The sequence below is a fragment of the Venturia canescens genome, chromosome 9 (assembly GCF_019457755.1).
Source record: "Venturia canescens isolate UGA chromosome 9, ASM1945775v1, whole genome shotgun sequence".
Classification (NCBI taxonomy): Eukaryota; Metazoa; Arthropoda; class Insecta; order Hymenoptera; family Ichneumonidae; genus Venturia; species Venturia canescens.
In genome coordinates, this window is record NC_057429.1 from 9,881,328 (window position 1) to 9,892,699 (window position 11,372).

Consider the following 11,372-nt stretch of genomic DNA (forward strand, 5'->3'; position numbering starts at 1 on the left):
AAGAACAGCGCCCCCCGGAACTAGAGTGGAGAAATTTCGGTGAGTGCATCGAGGAAAGTGAGAAGAGAGGGGGAAGGGAACGTTCTCGCAAACGATAATCGTCAGTCTTTGATAGTGCTTTGTACACGAACGTACATAACTTAGACAAAATTCTCTTGAGCAACAACACTTTCCTCCGCGAGGGGGAGAGTAGAAGGGGCTCCTCACTTGCTCGCCTGCCTATAAGATGCTGTGTTACACTCTTGTGCTAGACTTGTACGAACTGTAGACGTGTGAGCACCTTAAGCACTCGCTCTCCGACAACATCCTGTTGCTCTTTCCTGTGACAATCTTTTGTGCGCCTTTTTGTACACGGGAAATCGCAACTGCGAAATCCTAAACATTCAATCCTGCCTGAACGATTCGCCGATCGTGCGAGTTCGCCGAACTTTTGAGACATTCAGAATGGAAGTGTGTAATCGCGATTCGAACACCCTCGAGCGCAACGAACCTCAATCCTCTTTGGTGCATCGAAAAGTTGACAACCTCGACGATCTTATAAAACAACTCCATTGTGCTTTCGCTACCGATTTTGTGGATATCGATCACGTTCGATCGCTCATGGAAGCTTACAGAAGCAGCCCACAGGACTGGAAAAAGTATGCCAAGTTCGATCGTCACAGGTAAACGAGCGACTCACTTTTTCATTCACGTTTTTATCGAACTCTCGATCGAACAACGATTCTTCAAAATATTCGTCAAAAGAAAAACGTGATAATCAAGATTTAAACGGTGCCTAAAGCCCAAAGAATTCGCGTGATAAATCATCGGAAATTGGAGCAGAGATCGAGAAATTTTTTAAATTATATTAAATATTTATTGTCCGGGAAAAAATTTCGTGTCGACAGTAAATGTTTTATCGAGTTGCTCATTTAAATATGTTGTGTCGAGGATCGGGGAAGTGACCGAGAGCAGAGAACAGCGACTTTTTCATTTATTTCGGAATATTTTATGGTTCGATCGTTAAATTTTATCGATCCAAAGCCATCGAAAATTAATACTATTATGATTAATGAGCATAAACATTTTCTTTATCTCATTCGGTCGTCGATTTTTGACGAAGAGATAGAGAAGCATTAATAGTGTTACGAAAATTCGACCGGTGTCATCCCGAGGCGAGGATAAATCGGTAGGGAAAATGACTTTTCAATGATTTATCTTCGCTCGCGAAACGGTGCGATCGAACGAGTCGTTTCAGTCTTCGTTTTCAAGTGCGCCGGGCTTTGTAACCGTTGAACTTTTGCCACGTGTTCGTGCACAGCGAAATAACGGTAGAGTTAAGCGAGATTTACTTCCGAAAAGTTGGAGTAACGCCTTGAAGGTTGGAAAACCAGTTTGAAGGAACAAAGCGTTGGAGAACAATTTTCGGGCTGCGCAATCTCGAGGAGACGAATTTTAATCCGCGCGAGCGACCAAAGGTCGCGAAGGGTTATCACCGCTCGCCGATATATTTCTTATTTTTCCAAATTTCTTAAAGAAAACTAGCACGATCTGGAATGCCAGCAGCTGCGAGATAAATTCGATCGAAAAATTTCGGAGTCACTTTGGTGAAGCACTTATTGCGAATGGGGCGAGAGACTTTGTCAATAACTATATTATGATTAATTTCATTAATGAATATGGACCGAAAGAAGGAAACGGCTGGAATTAAATCGCGTTAAAGTTCTCGACTCTTCTATCGACGAGGTCGTGTGATACGAAGCTTAATTGAACGGTGGGGGGGGGAGGCTCTCAACAACTCGAAAACAAAGCGTAAAAGTGTGGCAATAAACTCTTCGATAACGAACGATCGAAAGAGCGAGAAAGCACGAGTGGAGAATATTATGTTAATGACTCCAGATGAAAACATCAACAGGAGCGACCAATCAGCCAATCAGTGACCTCTTCCATTAAAATATTCTGCAATCCCAGTGGAATTAAGTAAACAATCGATCTATTGACTCGATCGGCGCGAGATCAGAAAACTTCATGATGGCATGATCGGCATGAGATCAGAAAAAATTCGATTGAAAGTCATTGCTCGATTCAATCGTGACGCTTCCGTTCGAAATTTACGAGGGGCAATTTAAAAACATAGTCTCAGTCGGTTTAGCAGTATTATTTTGAAAGAAACGTTGCTTTTTATGGCCCGAACATTCCTTACATTGGAAAATGTTAAAATCCAGCTGACTCGAAGCAGAAAAATACAAAACACTAAAAACGACAGTTCTGTGGGATTTTTAGGGGGAAAAAGTGGTCGAGAACTCGATGACATTCGAGTAGAATTGAAACGAACAATGTTTTTTATCACTCGAAAAAAAAAATCAATTTTCTCGATGAAATTGACGAAGTGATTGTTATTCGAAGAATTATTCCGCGTAAATGAAAAGTGCGTTGAAACTGCGCTGCACGTAGAGCCCGCCGAGTCGAGCGCAGCGAACGTCTTATACGTGGAAACGTTTATTTTTCAATTCCACTATTTCTTCTCCTCTGCCCTCTCTCCGGTTTACTCCACGGCGATATTCCCTTTCTACGCGTAAATTCTAGACCATTCAGAACATCACCTCACTTCGCGCTCATACTGCAAACGAAAGCTGACGAAGAAAATAAAAAAAAGAAAAATAATGCACGAGGTGAAAAAAAAGGAACGAGACGAAATGAGTGAAACTCCACAATTATCCGCGTGTCCGAACACACCGAGACTCGATACTGCTCGAGAAAACTTCGCTCGCAAGAGCACCGAATGCAGCTTCGATTTTAGGTCAATAAGAAATTTCAATTCAATCAATCGAGGGGTCTAATTAGACGAGCAAAAAAAAGACTATTTTCACGAATTTTTAAAATTGGTATAAAATATAAATATGGATACAAAAAGTGTTAGGCCTGGAAAATACACTCTTGAAATACACAAAACAAAATGTTTTATATTTTTTATTTTACTCAGTTTTCGTACAGAAAAATGGAGGAGCAGGCAGCTCCACAAAAAATGCGTGTGCGCTGTTGGATAAAATCTCTGGAATGGATGATCGGAGAAAAAAAAAAAAATGGTTTTAGATTCAATAGGCTGTAGCGCGTGTGATACGATTTTTCATTTTTTTCAAAAATGACAAAGTTACGGGCATCTTTCCAAAAACTACGAAAAAGCACGTTAATAAAAAGCACGATACTCTTAAATATGTAGAATTTCGAAAAAAAGTCGATTTTTTTCAATTCTGATTAGGGCAGACCCCTTAACTGATTCCACTTTTTTGTCAGTTCATCATTTTTATTTTTTCCATTGAAAATCTGATTTTTTCACTTACGAAAGGTTTTCACAGCGCTACATTTCGTCCCACGAAAATTTGTATCAAATTCTCAAATTAATAAGAAAATGAATAGTTTTACTTTGAATTATCGGAATGGATTTTAATATTCAGCTCTTCTGTCGATTCGTTTCAACAGGTACACGAGGAATTTGGTTGACGACGGTAACGGAAGATTCAATCTGATCGTTCTTTGTTGGGGCGAAGGTCACGGCTCTGCTATTCATGACCATGCCAATGCGCATTGCGTTATGAAAGTCCTCCAGGGAGAATTGACCGAGGTAAAGTTTCCAAAGTGATGCAAATAACAAAAAAAAACTGAAATCTTAAAAGCGCGACTTCAGCCGCTCGTTAAATAAAGTAAACTCCTTAAGTTACAGAAACGCATCGAGATTTTCGAATTTTCCTGATTCTTACGAATTTTCCTAGAAAGAAATCAAAATATTTTTTCATTAAATTTCTATGAAAAATCTTTTTTCTCGGACAATCGTTAAAAAAAAAAAATAATAAACATCTGCATTTGGTAAACACAAAAAAACTCTTTTTCTCCATTCTATTACTGCACGATGAGCGTTCGATATCAATTTTCCCGCTACCCATTTGCTAGCTATTTATAAGAAACTTTTACCATGAAATGATAAAAAGAAAATTATTCACCCAACTCTCTCAGTCTTCTTTATAAAAACGATTACAAATATATCATTAAATTTGAATTGACACTCGACGAAGATTGAATGATCAATGATTTATTAATGAAAATCTCGTTGTCAGTTGAATAAATGTTTGCCAACATTTGTGCCACGTTGCCTCTCACAATTTATTCGAATGAAATCATAATTTGTCGCGATTCATAAGACAAAGTTCTAACAACGAAGTTTTCCAGTGCTCGTAAAACGTAGAATTTCTGTGTATAATTGTTTGCGAATTCAACATCAGACTCGATACGCTTGGCCCGACGAAAGTGCGGAACCGAGAGAAGACGGTGATAAGCTTCAGGAAACGAGTAGAAGTACCTTCGGCCTTAATGACGTTTGTTACATAAATGATTCGTTGGGGTTGCACAGAATTGAAAATCCGAGCACGATTAATCCTGCTGTATCGTTACACATCTATTCACCACCTTTCGACATGTGTTCGGTCTTCAACAAACAAACTGGCCAGAAAATACCGTGCAAAGTGACCTTCTGGTCGAAACATGGCGAACGTCGTAATCGGGTAAGTATTTCGTCGTTTTGACCTTTCATGATGTTGATCGATTGTAGGATCTTGAGAATAGAGAAATCTTCGAGGTTAATTAATCGCTCTTTCGTTTGACTCAACAGGAAATCCAAGATTCGCGATCCCCCGAGGACAACTGAGCGACTGAAAAGGAAAAAGCATCGAGTGTTCTTATTCCTTCGTCTCGGAATGAAAAACTTATTTTATTACAATTGTATCCGTAGGTACTTAATTTATGGAAAAACTTGATGAGCGAATGCAAGTTCATCACGCGAGAATATTTGAGAGTACAGCGCACGTTATTGCGGAATGATAATTAAAGAAATCGCACTTTTTAATGTTCGACGGGGTTATCGGATTTATCGCTGGTCCCTCTCGGGTCAAACGAGCTCTCAGATAAATCCAGAAATGTTTATCTCGTCTTTCGACTGTACGAGCGAATCTCATTCTCCGAGTGTTTGCACAGCGCGGCAATAACGATTTGTCGACTCGCCAATTTTTGTCTCGACCACATCCGACCAATTCGCTCCCAGCTGTTCCACCTCCCTTTCTTTATTCCAATAATTCACATTTTCAATAGAAAATGAAGAATTTTCCAAGTTTAACCAACTGTTACGAAACTTCACGGAAAGAGGAATAAATTGTTTTCGGTTACAGCGATGATTGCGCGCAATAACGAAGGCACTTTCGTAACAACGTTTCGTTATTCAACAAATCGTTGAATCTCCGTACATCTAACAACTCCAAACCAACATCGCCATGGGCAGTCTATTTACAATATTTACAACTAAAAATAATGAAACTCGTCGATTCTTGTACGTAGTACGTGAGCTTGGCGCGATTTTAAAATCCCCTTTCCTCAGCCCCCCTAAAACTGTGCCCTAAAAATCCGTTTCTACAGACCTTCCCAAATCGCGAGTAAAGTTTCGAGCTTTTTGTAAAATTCCGCAAGATGTTTTGTTCCTCCCGAATATCATTAGAGCTCCAGCCAATTTTCGGGGCTCGGTTATTCTGTAATCGTGTCCAAAATCCAACGAACGTAATGAGCAACGCTCGTGTAAACGCCGGGGTAACCTTCGACGCCGCAGCCGTGTGGTCCGAAGCTGACAACGCCGTAGAGCACGTAACGCGGCTGTCCGTTATAAACAGCGGGGGCTTGGAGCGGACCGCCGCTGTCTCCGGAGCAAGAATCCTGTCCGTTGAGACCGCCGGCGCAAATTTGTTTCTCCCATATTTTAACCCCTCGAAAGCTGTAGGCCTCGCTGCACGCTTCGGTGTCGACGAGCGGGAGAACAGCTTTGAGCAGACGTTGGCTGCGCGTGGCGAATTCGGTCGAGCCCCAGCCCGTCACTGTGACTTTGTTCGATAAGAAAACCGTGTCGCCCATCGGCAAACATATCGGTCGAACACTCGGCGGCCGCAGGTCTGCTGCTCGTGACAATCGGACCAGTGATATGTCGTTCAACAGCTTACGTCGCATAAACTCGGGGTGAACCTCCACACGATCGACCCCAAAATCTTGATGCTTTGCAGCGCAGTTGTAGCCCCTCCCGTTTTCCCACGACTCGCAATCGACCTCGCTACTCAAATCGTATTCCCCAAGACGAATTGTCCTCAGCGTCAGACCTGAAAGGACAGAAAAATCTTTAGGGGGCGCACTCGCGAAAAATCAGGCCGCTGGAAACTTGGAATTAATCTGGAGTGTGACACTGCACATGCGGGAAATATAACGACGCGGTGCGTGAAAACTGAATATAACCGGTTTCAATCACATTTGCTTCTGGAGAATACTGAAAATTGGAATTTCAAAGTATAAAAGCGTTGCAGAGCTTGGCACTATCTCGACTCGTGTTGAACAAATTGTAAACATTCGCGAAAATGGAACAAAAGCTTTTTCATTTTTTTTCTAATTCACATTTTTCACGAGTCAAAATAACAAAAGTCCAATTCGAACGACGCTAACTTCAAACTCACTTTTACCCATCAATCCTTCCAATTCGTCTCTTTTCGTGTCATACGATCTATTGGGATCTGACATGGAGGCGTGGCTTAAATTTAATTAGTTATATAAATATCGAGGATAGATAATGCTAGTTTTAACAATAAGTTTAACAACTTCTAGTCATCGAAACTTCTTTTTTCTTCTTTTTCTCTTTTTGTTATTTTATTATTATTATTATTATTTTAATTTTTCGCGAGGTGTAAAAGCAACTACTTCCATTTTTTGCTTAATTTTGGGCAAAAACACATTAATGTTAGTTGATATGTTGAGCGATGCACCCCGGTTATAGGTTATAGTTTGAAAATTCTACGCCAGATGTCTCACTAATTTTGTCAGATCCGTCAGATCCGAATCTTGGAGGATGAGGAGCACAAACGAGTCAAATATTTACCTTCCGGAAGCTCAGTAGTGCAATGGGCAGCGGTGACAACGTAACGTTCGCTGATCAACGCTCCTCCGCATCGAAATTCGTCAGTTTTTCCACCCTCGTTGTATCCCAGCATCGCCATCCACGGAAATTCGTAAATTGAGGTTACGTTGCCACCGTAGATACGATTTTCATAAACGGGTCCGCACTCTTCGTCACGAAGAAGCCGACGATTCGGGTGATTGTGAATTGGAAGTAACGGCTTTGGCGCTGCGGTCGTTGTTGTTGTTGTTTCGGTTGTGGGCTCGACGTAGTCGTTATTATGATTTTTATTCTTGTGAGCATTATTACTTACGTCCGAAATACTTCTCAGTGGATATCGTTCCAAGTCCGAGCTGTGAGCGTTCGTTAGACAACAAACCTTTGGATCAAGGCCCTCGAAGCCACACTGAGATTTTCGCAAAATACGTAAAACCGGCGGCAGGATTGGACGCGGTTGCAAAAGTCTTATTAACGGGTTGCACGATTTTATGTTTACACATATTCCCCGCGTGCCCCAGGCTGTGTAACAATACCCTTGGATTTCTCGGGTCAGCGGAGTTATTAATAAAAACATTAAAATCCACTTGAACATTGTGTTTTATTGAGTATTTCGTTCATTTAAGATTTTTAACGAATAAACTTTTTTCATTGGCACATTTGATGGAAATAAAAACTAATTTATTCTGGGTTTTATTTGATTTGAAAATACTTTTTCGACGAGCCGGGACGTTAAATTTCACGCTTTTACGAAGTTCGGACACGACGATCGAAACGTTCCGCTCGAAGGACTGGAAAGAACTCGTTTAAATTCTAGGAATGTTTCAACAGGCCACCGTAAAACCCCATGCTTCGAGCCGCGACTTGCAAGTATTTTCAATGTCCCGTAGAAATAACCTGATTGGTCGATCGATGTGACAGCGAAAGGGATTCGCAGCTATGTAGGGGATTAACGCGAGTTAATTACCTGCGCACCCGTATTGTTTGCTTCCAGGTTCACGCGAGTCGACTGTATCGTTTTTTCTCAGAGTTTATTGTGAATACAAACGAACGATGAGCCTTTTAAGCGGTCTACATTTTCCCAGATGTCATTTCGAAACGATTTTTTGAGTCCTTTGAAACGGATTGCAAAACAGCGATTTATTCAACCGGTAAAATTTTGGGAAAGCATTTTTCGGCAAGCCAATAACTCAGGAAATAAGGGATTTGATTTTGACAGAAGTCCTAACAGATAAAGACAACACACTAAAAATTTCATGTTTCTTTTTTTATTAACAAATTAGAGGGGGAAAAAAATACTTTTTTGATTTTTTACTTAAAAAACGGATACTAATGAAGTTATGAAAAAGCAAAACTCAGAGACGAAATGTAGAGAATAAAAAATGCGAAGAGAATGAGCCCTTGGAACGTCAATATTCGTTTTTCCTTCGAATGTTGAAAAATAGGTAAAAGTTAGGCGAAAACATGAGCAAAGACGGTCGTGCATGAGCAAAAAAGTGCGTTTTTCACTAATTTGTTAATAAAAAAAAGAAACGTGAAATTTTTTGTCCAAAACTCTGAACTCGCGTGACTTTGTAGCTTCTCGTTTCCTGGCCTAAAGCAGCACTACCGAGGAAAGAGCCCGCGTGACAAGGGAGGAAAAAATAGTTCGTCTGCTAAATTTGAAGTTGGACGTTGTTGTGCGATGTCAACAGAGTTGTTCGCACTGAATTGTAGTGAAGAAAACGGTGAATGATAGTGTTGATAAATTGTTGATATTCGAGTTTAAAGATTGTCCTGAAGTAGGTGAAAAAATCATGAAAACATTGTCACACCTGCAACGGGTGAGACTTTTGTACAAAACAATTTTGAGGTTACATCGCGGTATGCCAGCTGAAATAAGAGATTTAGGAAACAACTACGTTCGTGACGAGTTCAAGCGGCACAAGACGTGTAATCCTGCTGAAGCACATGTTTTTATGAACGAATGGACTGTAAGCATTTTCAGAAAAACAAACAATTCTTTTAGATATATACACTGGATTAATGCAACGATCCAGCCATAACCTCGAATTCTCGTTTGTGTATTTCTGTTTCACGACCACTGAACTCTATTATTACTGAAACGCGCACTCCGTGCTTCGAGAGAAATGTCTCTCCAGGCCCAGTGTCTCCGTCGGTACAGTTTACTACAGAAATAAGTTGACAGCAAGAACTAACCACAAATATATGGAAGCGTTGAACGCCGGAGAACCATTTTCTGTTTCAGCTGTACAATGAAATATGCGCGTGCGCACAAGCATGCGCAGATTTCAAAGAGAGAGAGATGGGCTGTCCTCAAGAGCCTTTCGCTGGCATAATAAAACCTAATTGGAGCGCGCGATTCAGTATTATTTTGATTCAATGCTCGTGACTTTTGTCAATTGCTGAATAATTGTGTGGTACGTTCGTCTGATAAGGGATACGCTACATCATTAGCCGAACAACTCGGACTTCGAGGACCACGGACCGCTCAACCACTTGGGGAAAATCTTGAGATTGAAGATTTAAATAAATTAAAGGATGAACAAGTTTACCAACTCTACGAACTTATGATTGCAGCTACAGGGAAAGACGATAAAATAACAAGAAAATAAAATGACGGATTAATAAAAATAAAAATTCTCAATGATTCTTCGTTATATAATTTCGAACGCAATGGTGAGACTTTAGCCAATATTTGTTTGTGTTCGATAGAATGCTTTTTAAACCCTGAAGTCAACGATTGAAAAACGGACAAGTTATCAAGGAATCGTACCTGAAAAATCGTAGTGATTTGTAAAAAAAACCGGCAAAATCACAACTTATGCAACACCTAAATTTTTAGTGCTAAATCTACTTTTATAAGTATTACATCAGAGAAATAAAAAGAGCGCTCTCTCATTTATAAAAAATGAAAGCTTGGAGAGATTCTGCTACTGTCATATTGGCATCTCGTCAAATACAGAAGCGTAATCCCAGTTTATCAAATTCTGTGGTAAATAAATTCTTGAAATATATATTTTAAAAAGAACGATTCTTCATTATAATTATTTAATTGAGAAAATTCAGTTTCAGTATGATTACAAATTGCTGAATTTGAAACGGCACGGACAAGCGTCATTCATGCCAGGAGCATATGTTTTTCCTGGTGGAACTGTGGAGCCGTCGGACGCGGATTTGAAATGGAAGAACTTATTTTCCTCGTTTGGTTTTAATGACAAAAGTTTTGCTTCTCTCTTGAATCCAAATTCCAGTCGACCACCAATTTTTAAACCTCGAAAAAATGAATTGCGAAGAGAAATTTCTCTACGAATCACAGCCATTAGAGAAACTTTTGAAGAATGTGGCATACTCATTTGCAATAAGCCTGGGGACAAAGGAGTTTTAACAGACTGGGCCAAACATCTTGTCATGGACGAAGCTAAAAGTTGGCAGTCTAGAGTACACAACGATCCTATGAAATTTTACAGAATGTGCGAAGACCATCAATGTTATCCTAATATTTGGGCACTCCACGAATGGAGCAATTGGCTCACACCCACGGTTTTTGCAAAACGATTCGACACTGTTTTTTTTTTCGTTTGTATGCAGTCTCAGCCCTTGGCAGAGTTTGAGGAACAGGAGATGGAAGATTTAGTGGTAAAGAAATGACAGAATTTCTACTCATACAGGAGAATTTGACAATGATAATACAAAGTAAATGATAGCAAATTCAAATGGTGATCATTTTTCTAGTGGCTGGATCCAAAGTCGCTTTTATCTTCTTCGAAAGAGTACAGACTCGAAATTCCCCAACTTTATGAATTGGGAAGAATAGCACGATACGAATCCCTCAACAATTTATTAGATTTTACAATTGCTCGAAGCAAGCATGGAATGCATCGAATTTTTCCAGTAAATATTAATAAAGTAACCAGTACATTCTTTTAGAAGGTTAAAAACCAGAAATGATATCAAGCACTTGTACAAATTTACGTCCACAGGTGAGAGTAAGATTATCGGATGGTCATGTGGTCCTACTCCCGGGAGATTGTATGTATCCCAAAAATCCAAGTTACACTGAAAGGCAAGAATTTGACAGGACGACAATGACTATTGCGGAATTTCATGAACAATCCTCAATTAGAAATCGTATAGAAGTTTATAGTCTTGATGTGAAATCGCTCTCAGTCGACAACATGGAAAGTCTCGATGGACATTTACCACCGTTGTGTATTGACAATGTACAAATTAAATCATCAAAATTATAAAAAAAAAGTTTTGAAGGAATAAAAGAATTTTTTTTTATGACTTTACTTTAGTGTCGATAATATGGCGCAGCGTCTAAAATGATTAGAATTTAAACTCCTAATATTTATTCAAGAATAGGTTACTCCAGTCGGTAATATTTATCAATAGACATTTTTGATTCATTTCAACATCGCGT

The 11,372-nt window shown here is 39.7% G+C and overlaps 3 protein-coding genes across 4 annotated transcripts; 2 read left to right on the forward strand and 1 right to left on the reverse strand.

The window, feature by feature from the left end:
• Positions 1-135: 135 nt before the first annotated feature.
• LOC122416520 (cysteine dioxygenase type 1) lies at positions 136-4,880 on the forward strand. 2 transcript variants are annotated; one of them, XM_043429553.1, is made up of 4 exons: positions 136-638; positions 3,460-3,601; positions 4,257-4,535; positions 4,643-4,880. In XM_043429553.1, exons 1-4 carry the CDS (start codon positions 445-447, stop codon positions 4,676-4,678), a joined length of 651 nt encoding a protein of 216 aa, XP_043285488.1. In that variant the 5' UTR covers positions 136-444; the 3' UTR covers positions 4,679-4,880. The 2 variants fall into 2 exon arrangements, with proteins under 2 accessions (XP_043285488.1, XP_043285487.1); XM_043429552.1 differs by having other exon boundaries at positions 141-662.
• On the reverse strand, positions 4,750-7,770 carry LOC122416517 (melanization protease 1-like). The gene is made up of 2 exons (XM_043429549.1): positions 6,932-7,770; positions 4,750-6,164 (listed from the first exon to the last, which is right to left on the reverse strand). The coding sequence occupies exons 1-2, from the start codon at positions 7,539-7,541 to the stop codon at positions 5,545-5,547; spliced, it is 1,230 nt and encodes a 409-aa protein (XP_043285484.1). The 5' UTR covers positions 7,542-7,770; the 3' UTR covers positions 4,750-5,544.
• Positions 7,771-9,509: 1,739 nt separating this feature from the next.
• LOC122416518 (nucleoside diphosphate-linked moiety X motif 19) lies at positions 9,510-11,241 on the forward strand. Its single transcript, XM_043429550.1, has 5 exons — positions 9,510-9,625; positions 9,792-9,941; positions 10,016-10,585; positions 10,682-10,840; positions 10,930-11,241. Exons 2-5 carry the CDS (start codon positions 9,858-9,860, stop codon positions 11,194-11,196), a joined length of 1,080 nt encoding a protein of 359 aa, XP_043285485.1. The 5' UTR covers positions 9,510-9,625; positions 9,792-9,857; the 3' UTR covers positions 11,197-11,241.
• The last annotated feature ends 131 nt before the right edge of the window (positions 11,242-11,372 follow it).